Below are 14,753 nucleotides of genomic sequence, written 5' to 3'. Positions count from 1 at the left end.
AAACATGGCAGTGAAAATGCCTTCTTCATTTTGAATCACTCGATCCCGCCATGGTTCTCATCAGTTTAATTTAGTAGCTTTGTTTGCTAGGATATTAATCCAGGTATAGTTAATACAATGCTAGTTTCCAAATGCCTCCAGCTCACAGCAACCAGCTCCCCCAGCATTTCTCTGTTTATTGTCAATCGTTGTTCTGGGCAAAAATCTATCATTCACGCAGTGCCTTTCCTTTGAAATTCAATTAGTACCCTGCCAGTATCTCCTTAAGACAGTTTAAAGGAGGACTGAGGAGAGGTTGCATGAGCCATCTTTAGCTGTAATGAAGCCACATCATATGTTCTCTGCATTTCCAAAAGGATCTCAACCACTGGTGGATGCCCATCCACCCGGATTCTTACGTGCATGAGACGTCCCTTCAGATGAATGGTTATTCATCCATCAGACTTTGGGTGCCATTGGGTAGTGGGTTAAGGAGGTGACTCATGGGTACATACATCTGACAGTGATTTCCTAGAAAAGGATGGCCCAGTCTACGTAACCATCTGAATTGCAAACCCTGGCTTGTACCGCCATGCGGGGTGCTAGAAGGGATTGGTGATGCATGCCCCCAGCAGGGTGAACACGCTTCCAGATTTTTCTTTAACTCAAAGGGGAGCCAGCAAGACAGGGCTTCAACCATCATGTCAGCCAATCGCCACTTCCCATAAAATAAACATAGCAGGTGTTATTAAGTGCTCCTTCAGATCAATGATTTTTGCAAATGATATTCGAGTACCGTTTGTGTGGTGCCTTTTTGCTGATAAAAGCAAATTAAATTAGTACAACTAGGAGTGTGCTGCGAAAACCTAAAACTGAACAGCAGCACCATTAGCTAACAAAGTCATATTTTCTCTTTACTGCTTTCTGCCATTTAGTTATTATCCTATTGGAAATCTAATTATAATCCTTTTACTCCCTAGTCAAACTTCACAGTTTTTGCAAGCTTAGCACTGACAAGTGATTTCATTACATTTGATTGCCCGCGCCCAGATTGACTTAACTTCACTCCGAGACCTAAAAGCCCTCTCAGTTTCTCAGATTCCCTGTTTGCACATTATAGCAACAGCTCCTTTAATTAATTAGCATGAACAGCAGTAACATGAACTGCTGAACAGAAAATAACATCATTTTATGATCGCAAGGAGACTTCTCCTTTTGCATGTTTATACCTTAGTTAACTTGTGTTACTGTACTCCATTGTTGGGGGCTCTTGGTACAGTCGACAAGTTGTGTTTCTGAAAGTTGGAAGAGAGAAGGAGAATCTCAGAGACAGGGGAGCCACGGCTCCAGGGCCATCACTCCTGAATTTCAGAGTACAGACTTCTCAGAAATTGTGTAGAAGGTTTAAGGAAGATGACAGTGCCAAATGCAAGTGGCACTGACATGGCATCACATCCGGCATGGGATGGCAGTTGCTGGGGGGGGGGGGATGTCTCCTTGGTTTCTTTGCTTTTCTGCTTGGCTAAGGTGCAGAATGATTTCACAGTGGAGCCTGTGTTGCCCTGTGTTGTTTTAGCTGTACATCTGGCAGTACCCTAAAGAGGTGTTTTTGTTTTCGTTTTTGTTTTCTGGTAGGAGCACACCACCAGCAATTATTCTATCCCGGCTCTGTGCCCAATGCCGATATTAGGCAAGTTGATTTAAGGGATGAACTTATGAACCCTTTCCTTGCCAGGAGTGAGCAATAGTCAGTTAAGATCTCACAGGCCATCTAGCCAGCCATCATTGGAAATGAAAAATGGGCTAAGTTGAATTTGGGCTTCTCTCTAGGAGGAAGGATTGTCATTTGGACTTTTCTCTCCTATTTTGTTGAAGTCTGGTTGTTGTATGCCTTCTTGAGTGCAGCGTGGACTCTCCTGCCAAGGCTTCTTCCATTATTCAGGTGTTAGATTTCTTGAGGTCCTCCCTTGCAAATTCAAGTCCATTTATATAACATTTATGAAGCACCTACTGTGTGCAAAGCATTGTGCCAATAAATGCTGATATATTGGGCTGGAATAGATAAAAGAGAAACAGTCCTTGCCCTCAAGGAGGTTAAATTCTACTGGGATCATACAACATGTATCATTACTGATTTAATGAGCCATCTGCAGTTTCACAGGAGCAGCCAGGGGTACTTAAAATGCATAGTACAGTCTGAGACAAGCGTAGGTTAGGGGCACTAAGTACATACAAAGTAATACCCTTCTACCTGCTTTACAGATATAAAAGCCTTGACTTACATCGTCCCTTTTGATACCTGATGGATACCATTTGAGAAACTGTAGAGTACCTCCAACTCATGGAATTTTAAGATGGAACCATTTCTAGAAACTGGGGAGGGGTTGTCAGTTTAGACTTTGTGTAGAAGGATGGCCCCAAATTATACCACTCAGTGGGAAATGGTGATTTCCCTTTCAAGTACTGTACAAGTGAACAGTTAACCCTTTTAGCTATTAAGCTTTGCTTTCATAGGTTTTGTAATCCATTGATTCCCTTGGATTTTGAATGACTCCCTCCCACCACTACTTACTGCCTTACCCACCAGCTTATGCTGCTGTGTACCCTGGAAGACTTTGGAGAAGTCATACCCTGGCCAGGACATCACAGGTGTCCTGTGCATTGATTTCCCCTCTTGACTTGATCATACACTGCCTCCTCTTTCTATCTCAGTTAGCTCCATAGTGCATTGAGCTATGGCAGGCAGATGTTGGCGGCTTTCTTAGCTCAGTTTCCCCTTTTGATGAGGATGGCAGATCTACAAATAGCACATCTCTTTTCAGCTTTCTCTACTCTTTGGAGTGGAGACGAAAATGAAATTATTTTTAAGATGTTATTGACTCCCCCCCCCATTTATCTGCTAGAAGCAGAAAGGAAAAAGACAGACAGACGGACCAATAAGACAAGACATGTCCTTTCCACTGGCAGACAGGAAGTGGGGCTGAGCTGGCATTTGTTAATGGTAATTCTTTCTAAAATTGTACTTTGTGAAACTACAAGGAGAGGCTGGGAGTTAGAGTGGAATCCCCCCTCTTCTTCTTAGTAGCCAGGTGTCATATCCAAGTCAATTAACTACTCTGAGCCTCAGTTTCCTTCTCAGTAATAAAAAAGGTACCAAGAATAAGAATAAGTGGAAGTCACCTTTAAGGTCTTCCAAGTGCTTTACTGAGTGTTTCAAGTGACTCTCATTACGGGGTACTTGAAGGCCCTTTCCACCACAGCCTGCTGCCTCAAAGGGCTGCAGTGAGGACCAAATGAGATGATGTTCCCTAAGGCATTTTGTAAGCAGAAAGGGTTTATTATATAAGTGGGAGCTAGCGATATTTTACCTTATCTACCCTACACAAAATAGACCATTCAGAACTTTGCATAGTAGTAAAGGAAGCATCCAGGAGAACAGAAGAGCCTCAAAAAGAAATTTTGTAGCAGTGATGACAAAAGAAATGCTGGGGAACCTTTAACTCCTGATGCAAATGGTACTAAAGTAGGGGTCAGCTGAGTAGCTCAGTGGATAGAGAGCCAGGCCTACAGATGGGAGGTCCTAGATTCAAATCTGGCCTCAGACACTTCCCAGCTGTGTTACCCTGGACAAGTCATTTCACCTCCTGTTTGTCTCAGTTTCCTCGATTGTAAAATGGGAGATTATAATAGCACCTAGCTCCCAAGGTTGTTGTGAAGATCAAATGAGATCAGATTTGTAAAGTGCTTCCTTAACACAATGAGTAGGTGCTATACAAATGCTTATTCCATGCCCTTTGGAAAATGATACCATTCCAACGAATAAGCAACACACGTAATATTTTGGAGGAAAAGAGATTAAATTCTCTGAGCTCCTGCACTTGACCCAAGAATGTTTCCTGGCCCACAGTGAACAAGCAAAGGATAGTGGGAGACTATGTTTCAGTCATGTGACTGTCAGGTCAAAATCTAGACAAATAAGCTAAAAGAACTGTGGGAAAAGGAATATCAGAGTTTTGTATTATATTGAATCTTCACACAGACTCAAAGGCCTATCTTGTTGAGAAACAAAAGAGCGTGAGACACCTTGTAATGACTCCCCTGTGTGGGAAGGAAGTACCCTCCTGAGGGCAAAGGCAAAATCTCCAGCTCTCTGCTCCTGTCTTACACTTGGGGGGGGGAGACCCCCTTTGCAACCAGCTTGCTTATTAAGCTAGTCATGCATTTCACCGTAGGCCATAAAGTGGGAGAACGTGCACTAGGGACTCGTAAGCATATTTTAGTGTTCGCGAATAATATCATTTATGCTATCTTTATATTGTCAATATTGCCCCGAGAGAATGAGATTATGCTCGAAACTACTATAAATCTACAGTTTTGCTCACCTTTGTCTCATTTCCTTTTTTTAAAGAATAAAACCCACATAAATGAATATTTGATTAAGGGCTAACCCCAAGAAAAGAATTCATTTGGTCCATGCAGATTGAGAATATAATACAGAAAAATAGTACACAAATGAGGGCCTGGCCCAGCTAAATGCACTGGCTGTCTGGAAGTGTGGTTGGCTCTTACTATTGTTCTCTGGGTAGCTAGAGCCTTGATGCTGTAAGTCGAGCTCCTCCCAGACGTGGGCAGGTAGCCAGAAGAAGGGCTGGCCTATCTAGTGCAATGATTACTTAGGTCCAAGGCAAAGACTTTGCAAAATATGCAACTCTTCATTAGGATACTGCAGAAGAGAATCTCGTTTGCCTTCATCAGGGCAGTAGGGGAAAGGGTTGCCAAGGCCATACTTTGCAGGTAGCTTTCTAGAGCTGAGCAATGTATCGTAATGGAAAGAAGCCTCAGTGTCTGGAAAATAACAAGGGTGAATTAGGTGATGATCTTTGAGGCCCCTTTTGACTTTAAATCCTCTGATTGACTCAGAGCCTCGATTTCCTCCTAAGTAAAATGAGAATAATACACTGAGCCACTTTCCCCACAGAGCCCTGAAATATAATTTAGCATATACATTCCAACTACAGCTTTAAGCTTTGGAGTTGAACCGTAGTTGAGTCTTTCTTTGACCTGTTACCACTGAAACAAATCACTTAATCCTTTTATGCTAGGATGTCCAAATCTGTACCAAGAGAGCAATACCACAGTTATAAGGCAGATGCATTGGCGGGGGGGGGGGGGGGGGGGAAGGCAGGGATTGCGATAGGGGAGAGGGGAGAAAATAGCAAATAAGGCTTGGTAGCCTCATCCATTCCGTCCTCACTAAGCTGTGCTCAGCCACCAGACTAAAATCAATTCAGTGTAACAAAGTGTAAGCTAGGCACTAGGGACAAAAATTAAAGTCTTTGTCCTTGGGTTAGTGTGGGTGGGAGGGAGGGAGGAAAGAAGGATATAGTACGTACAGAGTCAAGGAAAGGCACGTATGTACAAAGTAATTTCAGGAAGGATAGAGGAGTGAAAAGAATGTGATTTTCACAAAGGCCTGGAGTTGGAAGATGGGAAGATCATGTATCATCACAGTTATCATCAGGCTCCAAACAGTTAATGTGTGAAGGAGATAATATAAAATAACTGGAAACGTAGGTGGGACACAGACTGGGGAGGGCTTTTGGAGCCTGCCATCAAAGAATGGCACAGAGCCACTGAGAAGTTTTGAGTGTGACCAAGTTGCGATATGGACAGAGCTAGGCTTTCTGAAACCAAGTTGGCAACTCAGTGGGGGATGGAGAGACCATTGTTGGTGCAAGATTGTACAAGAGAGGAGAAGCCTTGAATAGAGGTAGAAAGTGGTTAAAGTGAAGAAGGGGAGATGGAGAGACCAAACTTAATGGAAGGAGGGTCAGGGCACAGGGCAGGATCAGATCAGTTCATGGCTTATAGCCACCATTCAGTTTCTGGCTTGTGCTGGCCCAGTTTGAGATAAGTGTCACACCATGACAGTACTGAGTTTTACCAGGCTCTTTGAAAGCCTTACTGCCCCAACTAAAGGGCCTGATACCCAGCAGTGTTCCATCCAAAATGCCCCTTTTCTGTCTGCTTTAGAATCAGGCTCTGCCTTGCAAGAAGAGTCCATCCTCTCATACAAAGGCTGAGCTCAGGTTTGATAATCAGGCTTTTGTGGCATCCCATGCCCTCTCTCTGAGTGACCAGCCCCCTTTGAAAGCACTAGATTAAGGGCACCCTAGGCCCTTGGACTTGAGTTCCTCATGAAGGCATTGACCTCTGGAGTTACGAAAGGCAGAAGGAGGTCAGATTACAAATAGCTGACATGATAGAAGGAAATAGGGAAATGTGGAGCATGGATGTGTTCTCACTGAAGTTAAGCATGTTTAGAAAGAGGGCATAGTGGAGGAGGAGGGCACGAAATGTAAAAGAGTGAGGTCCCATTTAGGAAGGGAAGAAAAATCCAAGAAAAGCAGTCTCATATTGTGACCTCTTCATGAACTTCAGGAAGGAATATCGTAGATGTGTGTGCAGATGTGTATAGTCAGTTATGCTTCCTGATGAAAATAATGAATGATGATGAAGTAGGAGGGCACATAAGGTGAGCAAAACACTTTCATACATTCTTTGAGTCAGTCTTTTCAACAACACTAAATTAAGTGCTCTGACATCCCTATTTTGTTGCTGGGGGAACTGAAGCTTAGAGAGGTTTTGGTGACTCGTCTAAGGTCACACAGCCAGAAAATGGCAGAGACACAAGATGTGAGCTCAGGTCCCAAGGGCGCCAGTGTACCCTGCTGCTGCTTTTTTCAGTAGAGCCATGGAAGCATGGAACACTTCAAAATCTCATCTGCTTTGGACAACGGAGAAAATATTGGGTTTGGGGAATGTTTCATTTGCCTTACTTTAGTCCCAGATATACGGTGTGTGAGCCAGGGCTTTGCTAGGAAGTGGTTTCACTGAGGGGAGGTCTCTAAAGGGCTTCTGTCTCAGACTCTGACTCAGGATGAATTCATCTTCTTAACACGTGCATTTCGTCTCCCAGATTTAAGTACCTTTAATAGAGCTGCTTAATTAACATGCTTATTTGCTTCTGAAAAACAAACCACCCCTCTAGGGCAGAGGTGGCATTTGTACAGCAGGCTCCCTCCAGAGATGGCACATTGTCTAGGCAGAAGGATGCGGAGCAGGGCACAGGGCAGGCCAGTGGATTTGTAGTCAGAGCACCTGGGCTCAAAACTGCCACTTTCTACCTGTGTGACCTTGAACAAACTTCTCTTCCATCATCTGGACCTCAGTTTCTTCATCTGCAGTGATTTGGTTGAACTTGATGGCCTGTAAGGTCCCTTTCAGCTCTGAAGCTGTCACCGCCATGATTGAGGAAAAGGCTTGTCCCAGGATTCAAATGTTCTTCAGGTCCTTTCTTCTGACCCTGATTCTTCACCACTGTCTTGTGCTATTCCTCCTTCTCATGGCCTCCTGGGGTTCTTGGGCTTATGTGCCCAGCACAGGCAGGCTACTGAAGGCAAGTCTTAGGTTTCTATCATTTGGCACCAGTTCATAGAGACCATTTAAAGGGAATGTGGAGTGGGTACATGGCTTGACTCCCCACACTATTCTCAGTGGAGCACCAAGGATCAGTACAGAAGATTGGGGGAATCTCTTTGGCTTAACAAAACCATAACCACATTTTTCAAGTAACACCCTCCCCCCCATTTGCCATTAAAATACGCTGAACCCACAAATCCTAAGGTCAGAAAATCAGTCCTTCTGCGGTTCCAAAGTGGGAGCTTTGGGCTGTGCTCACAAGTTCCCAGGCTCCGACGCATCTCTCTGGAGAGCCCTTGTTCCTTGTTCTCCCTGATCTTAATTCTTGTTTACATCCAGAATGCATATTAGATCATCTCTGTTTGGAGCTCAAGTACAAACCCTCTGAAAAACATGAAACATTCGATTCCTAATTAGCTGTTTCCTGTTCCTAATGAAGTGAGCATGCAGGGTTTGGATTAAAATTCAGCTACTGCTCTCCTCTGTTTATGGTTCCAGATGTTTTTGTTTTATCTCGGAGTTTACTTTGACAGCTCCTACTAAATGATAAATCACTCATATTATAGCCAAGATGCATTTTGGAATTGAAACGTGGCAAACTTGGATATTGCTCCAAGGATCAGTGTCAGTCATCAGGTCAATATAGGTTCTGGCCTTGAGCGGTGTCAGTATTGGCATATGGAAAGCAGGAATGGGAGATCTGTCAGCGTTCGACAGCATCCTCCACACTAATCATCCTCCAGATTGGGACTAGAGTGTGTAACACTGAATTCTCAATCCATTGAACTTGGCAAGAGAAAGTGGCTCCAGATTTGTACCATCTTCCTCTTTGCTCAACAGTTGTTCTCCTTTGGGTTTATGTGGGCAGTTCAATCCAGCAGGCATTTAGTAAGCACCTGTGTGCCCAGCACTGTGCTAGATACAGGAGAGCGAAATGGAAATCTAAAGCTGACCCTGCCCTCAAGGAACATGTATTCAAGATTAGCCTTTTAAATTAAACAGGCACATTTTAGGAAGACAGAAAGGTGGCACTGGTGTGCTGCTCCCTTCTGAGAAATTTCAGCTTTCTAAAAGGTAAAGAGGGTTAGGTCCCTATGAGAATGGCCTGTGGTATTCTCTTTGGGGAAGTTGTGCTGTCACTGCCCTGCGGCCTATGGGGATTGGGCACAGTGTGTTGGGTATTATTATGAGACTCATTTTGAATGTGGCAAAATTCTTGTCTATTCCTAGCGGCCCCTGAAGGGTAGGCCCTGGGAACTTGGGCCATGTGGGCACAACCAGAGGGAGGGCTCAAACTGGAGTCTGGGGAAGTCTAGGAGCAATTGCAAACAAATTCCTAAGCTGCTATTCTCCTGAGTCTGCTTCTTAAAAACTTGAACCCTGCTTCACCTTTTGCCCTAAAAAAAACAAGTCACTCTCCTTTCTCCAAATCCCAGTGGAGAGTAGCATGTGAGACAGATGGATAAATTTCCCAGAATTTAGTGTGACCTCAGAATCAGTAGCAGTTTTAGTTGAAAGAGACCTCAGCATCCATCCAGTGTAACCTCCTACATCAACAAGAGTCCCTGCTACAGCAGAACCAATAAATTGGTGCCTGCCACCTCTCAAGGCAGCCCATTCCATGGGTGTGGATGGGAAGGGGTGTCCATGGGTCTTAATTGTTGGGGAATTATCTTATGACATCAAGCCTCCATTTGGCTCTGCACCTTTTCCTCATTGATCCTAGTTCTACACTCTAGGGCCAAGCAGAACAAGGTTAATCCCTTGTCACCTAACAGTCCCTCCAATACTGGAATAGCTTTTATTCACTCCCAGTCCCTGACCTCACCTCCACCTCACCTTCTCTTCCCCCGCCTAAACGTGAACTCAGTGTGTTGGTTACTATCCCGCTAGCTTCCTTCCTTCCTGAATATGAGCATTCCAGGGTAATTTGATGAGGCCAGACTACATACAAAGGGACTGTAACCTCCTACTTTTTCAAAGTTAAGGATCCCTTAATGTGTCGCTTTGGGGGGCTATTCTAGTAAACTATGGACTCCCCCTGAGTCTCCTAAAGTCCCCAAATCTTTTTTCAGCATCCCTAGGTCTCTCCCTCATTGTACTTGTGCAACTGATTTTCTAGTTCAAAAGTGAGAATTGACATGTCTCCTTATTTCATTTCATCTTCTAGTATTCAGTCCAATGCCTTGGCTCTTGAGGGTTGCTTCTAGCTCTGAATCATTATGGTTAGCCCAATGTAGACAGAAGATTGTTTTCACAAAGGGAAGGGGTGGCCTTTCCCCTCCTCCCCCACCCTCCTCGGTAAGCTCTTGATCAAGGCTAATAATGTTGGCCAAACTGACACAAGCATATGTTGGGCTCTGGCCCATGAAACCACATTGCTGACCTGTACCTGTCTGACATGCCCTTCTGGGTATTTTTTCTAAAGGTGATGATGGAATCCTATAGCTTTGGCCATATCTACTCACTTGGTGCCATTTGAAACTGAATGAACATGTCCTTAAAACAGAGCAAAACTAACTGGCACATGAGCAAAGCCCTATCAAAGACAAGTTCAAGCATGGGAAGGGCATCAAAAATCAGGTCCAAGGGCCTATTACTTGGTATACTAGATAGATTGGTGCTAATGATAGCTTGGGGATGGGTGGTGAGGGTTCAGAAAAGAGGTAGGAAGTGAGGATCCCCACCAGACCATTTCCCCAATGACCCTGCCAAGGTAGAGCCTCTTTGTTAGAGTCCACCGATTACTTTTAGGAATGAGGGCTTAACATACTAAAAATCCTAAGGCCATCAAATCATTTTAAAGCCTCTCAATTTTACATGTCATCTAAACTCTTGATAAGTGAATGAAGTGAGCCACGAATTCTTTTCTTTTGTAAGGGATTGGGGCGAGAGTTCAGGGGTCCTTGAACAGGTTTGAATCATTGTTTCCATGCCCCAGAATTAACTAGTGAAACTCTCTTGCCCCATTTCCTTAAGAAAAGGGTTTATCAGAGAAATGGAGGAGTACGAATCTCTCTTCTAAAGCAGAAGGTCTCTAGATGATATACCCAGACCTGGAGATGCTGGGAAACCGGACTTGCTAACTGTGGTAATTTTTAGGTGAATTAATGAGAAGGGCTCATTAACATGATGATATGATGGAGAGGGTTAAAGGGAAAGGGATCAACAACTTATTTTATTAAACACCTACTGTGTGCCAGGCATTCTGTTAAGTGCCTCAAATATGACTTCAAATTTGGTCCTCACAGCTTTGTAAAAAAAAAAAAAAACTAAAGTAAACACCCTGGTGCAAATATCAATAATATGGAAATAGGTCTTGATCAGTGACACACGTAAAACCCGATGGAAGTGCGCATTGGCTATGGGAGGGGGAGGAAGGAGGGGAGGGAAAGAACGTGATTCATGGAGCTATGGGAAAAGATTCTAAATGAACTAAATAACATTTTCAAAAAACAAAAGCAAACAGTAGTACAGTGACTTGCCAGTCCTACACTGACTAGTAAGTGTCTGGGGTCAGATTTGAACTTGAGTCTTTCTGACTCCAGGCCTAGTGCTCTATCCACTGCACCACTCTGCCCATGCTCACGTTAGCCAGCAACAGATACCTGATCAATATTTTTCCTCCATGCACACATCCTCAGAGTTCATTTAATGCCAGGTTCACAATTGGAAAAATTGGGAGGGGGTGGGGGGCTCACACTTGACACCTCCAAGATAGGGAGACTTCCTTTTCCAACAGCCTAATGACTCCTCTCCTTTTTCCTCTTTCAGAGAGCCAGGTGTACATCAAGCCTCCTGTCATGTACTGAAGGAAGTTTCTAAGACAAAGAATCTATCTATCCACATGCCATCCATTATCTGAAGCTATCTAGTTCATTTAAGTTTGTTACCTTTGATGCCTTCAGTGCTATGTGAAGAACAGAAATTGTAGCATGAAACTTGAAGACGTTGGCTGCATCGAATACTGCAACATCGAAAGCTTTTGTAAGCTGCTCACGCCAAACCAAGCCTGTTGCAATTGATCATTTGTAGAACCCCCTCCTATAGAAGTTTTAGTCTTTTTCGGTACATACGAGATTTATTCCTTCCAAGAGAACTAACCTTTTATTTGCCCCCCTTAAGGAGGTAGCTATTACTGTTTAGCAGTGGCAGAACCCTATTAATCGGCCCTAATGGTCCCCGCTGGCTTTACCTATGTGCAAATCCTAAGTCCAGTTTAGCGCCAAAACTATTCACCCTTGAGCTGTTTCGATTGTGTTTATAAATTAAGCTTTGTTTACTGAAGCAGATATTCCATATATACTACATTTTGCAGAGAAATGTGTGTACGTTGAAAAACAAAAGGGGTGCGAAAATGCCCTTTCAATTTGATGACTGATGCGCAAATACTGTGTGAGCTTAACCCTAACCAGCTGAAGTCCTATGGTTATAATTGATGCTTTATATGCTCAGTTCAGCTTGGCTTTTGGTCTTTTCCAGTGAAAACCTGAATATGCAGTAGAGTGTTAGATCCTAGAAACTTTTACGTATGGTTTCTCTGTTGTACCATATTAAGTTAAAGTACCCCTTCTTTGTTAAGATGTTCTCGCTTAAAAGGCAGTATTAAAGACTCTTTCGTTGACTTTGGAATCCGAGCGTCAGTTATTCCATTTGTTCGACATCGGCCCCGTGGGTGCTGGGTGCTCGGGATACAGACGCAAACAAAACGTTGGGCCTTGCCCTCAGCGTGCTTACTTTCTAATTGGCCTGGGAGACAATGTGAACACCGATGAGCGCATGCACGGATGTGCTAGTAAATATTTAACAATGAGCTCTCTAAGAAAAAAACAAATCAATACACAACATAACTTTGAAAGTTAAGCTGTGCCATTACCCCCATCTCCATCACTTTCTGAAGGCTAGAAATAAACCAAACTTTGATTTGATGCCTTTTGCCAATTTCCAAGGTGCAAAAGCTCACGAAAATTTAACAACTGGATCTTCTGAGCCAGTTTGAGTCGATTCCACCCTCTCCCCCCCCATGTGTCCATGTGCTAATAAGGACCTGCCTAGATCAAGATCTGCATTAAACTTAGTAGACACCTTTTAGAGAACTGCTAGAGAGGTGAGGTGGTTTTTTTACCTACACTCACCTGGCCAATGAGTGTCAGAGCAAGGATCTGAATGAGGGAATGGGGGCCACTGCTCACTACACCACGCAGCTGCCTCATTGATGTGCAAATAAGTATAATACAAGGAGAACTGAGGGGGGAAGGTGATTCTGAAATTGCTTCTCAGGGGTCTAAGTCAATTTGGGTGCCTACTCTCTGTGACAGAATTAAAGTGAGAAAGGACCTTTATGCCATCTAGGCCAACCTTCTACACAGTGTATTTCCTCTATATCCATGATGGTGAACCTATAGCATACATGCCAAAAAGGGCTTGCAGAGCCCTCTCTGTGGACACACCTTCAGTTGCAGAGTTCATTACTAGAAAGCCAGAGAGACTCTGGGCAGAACTATACCCCTCCCCCTCTCTACCCATGCCTGAGGACATTCCTCACTTCCCTGTCCCTCTACCCAGCAGCCAGTGGGAGCGCTTCCTCCTTCCACTGTCTGGGATAAGACACTGGGGTGCAGGGGGTGTCACATGCTGCAAGAGAGTGCAGTACAGACAGCTGGGGAAGTTGATTCTTGAGGTAGGGTTGGAGATGAGCTAGGTGTGAGGGGAGCATAGCTCACAGTGTGGCACAGAGCTAGAGGGGAGCAGAACACTGGGGATACTTGCCTTCCCTTCTCCACATGCTTCTCATCAGCCACCCCTCTGTCTAGCAGCCCAATTGGAGTGCTTCCTCCCTCCCACATCTGGGGTGAGAGGGTAGGGCACAGAGTTTGGCACTCCATCTCTGGGGGGCCAGGCATAGCACTCAGGTCTTAGAGGTGGGGGCAGGGCCTGGGACTCTTTCTCTAAAACATTCACCATCACTGCTCTATAGCATCACTGACTGGTGGTTATCTACCTACTACAAAAATACTTCCTAGTGATATATAAAGCTCACTATTTCAACAAGGCAACCCATTCCATTTTATTATAGCTCCAATTCAGGTTTTCATAAAGATGTTTGGTATCAACTAAACTGAGGACCTCCTTCATTAAACCACCTAACTCCTGTTGGAATGCCACAGAACAATGCCACTCTGCCTTCCACTGACTAAGGGGAAAATACTCCAACCTAACTCCTGCAGCCCTTTCAGAGTTCACCGACAAGCTGCTCTCTAGTAACCAATGTTAACAACAAGGGAAAGGATAGAGTTTCACAATCTTAAAATGTTTAATGGAGATGCACGCTCAACACACTGCTATACAGGGTGTCCCAAAGGACTTAGTGCCGTTTTAAGGTTTAATAGCAGAAAACCACTCTTAAGACTGGGGGAAATTGATATTTCTCATCTTTCATTCTAACTCATTCCTTCCTCCAGACACAAATGAATAGATAAATGAAAGGAGCACTGGGCAAAGAAAGCTGGCCTCAGCCCTTGAAGAATTCATAATCTTGTACAGAAAACAAGACATATAGGAGGTTTGGGCTGCAAGTAAGGCGCCAGATCCAGTAGTCCTCAGGATTTGGTAGCTAGATCCATTTTTGGTAACTAGATCCATTTTTCACTCTATTCCTATTTTTTTCAACAAAATGTATCTGTTTCTCATCTCCAATCACGTGGTAATACCAAGTCATGTAGAGAATTTACTTTTCCAGGCAATTCTGGCAAGGATTTGGGGACATACCACTCCCATGGGTGCAAAGCCCAGGACAGGTGCTTCTTGGTGGGAACACGTGGAGACAATTAAACAATTTACAAAAAACATTTACAAAAAATGGAAACTGCCCCAATGAACACAAGAACCAGAGTTCTTATAACCCTATCTTAGAATAAGAACTTGAAAAAGCTATAAGAACTGTCAAAGAAAAAAACCTGAACCAGGTGAATTCATAAGGGAGTTTTACGAAACACTTCATGAAAAAGGAATTTCTACACTAGAGAAATGGTTTAAACAAATACCCGAAAAAGAGATGTCACCAAATTCCTTCTGGGACACAAATATGGTCTTGATCCCTAAACCGGGAAGAGACAATACAGGAAAAAACAACTAGAGACCAATATCCCTAATGAATACTAAGGAGAAATTAAATGTAAAAAAAAAAAACGTATCACAAAGACTACACCTCAGATTTATACCAGGTATACAAAGCTGGTTCAGCATTTGAAAAGAAACTATTAACATTACAGACCATATCAATAACAAAAAAC

The 14,753-nt window shown here is 43.7% G+C and overlaps 1 protein-coding gene across 14 annotated transcripts in view; it reads left to right on the top strand.

Annotated features, from left to right (window-relative positions):
* DACH2 (dachshund family transcription factor 2) overlaps nt 1-12,093 on the top strand; it is a 407,226-nt gene extending 395,133 nt beyond the window's left edge. For all 14 annotated transcript variants that reach the window (XM_056809003.1, XM_056809004.1, XM_016426763.2 and 11 more), the window contains one exon: nt 11,236-12,093. In XM_056809003.1, coding sequence (XP_056664981.1) covers nt 11,236-11,273 — 38 coding nt within the window. In that variant the 3' untranslated portion in view covers nt 11,274-12,093. The remainder of the gene's footprint in view (nt 1-11,235) is intronic.
* The last annotated feature ends 2,660 nt before the right edge of the window (nt 12,094-14,753 follow it).

The sequence above is a fragment of the Monodelphis domestica genome, chromosome X (assembly GCF_027887165.1).
Source record: "Monodelphis domestica isolate mMonDom1 chromosome X, mMonDom1.pri, whole genome shotgun sequence".
In the NCBI taxonomy this organism is placed as follows: domain Eukaryota; kingdom Metazoa; phylum Chordata; class Mammalia; order Didelphimorphia; family Didelphidae; genus Monodelphis; species Monodelphis domestica.
The sequence above is the reverse complement of the archived record's forward strand: the minus strand, read 5'-3'. Positions and strand labels throughout refer to the sequence as shown.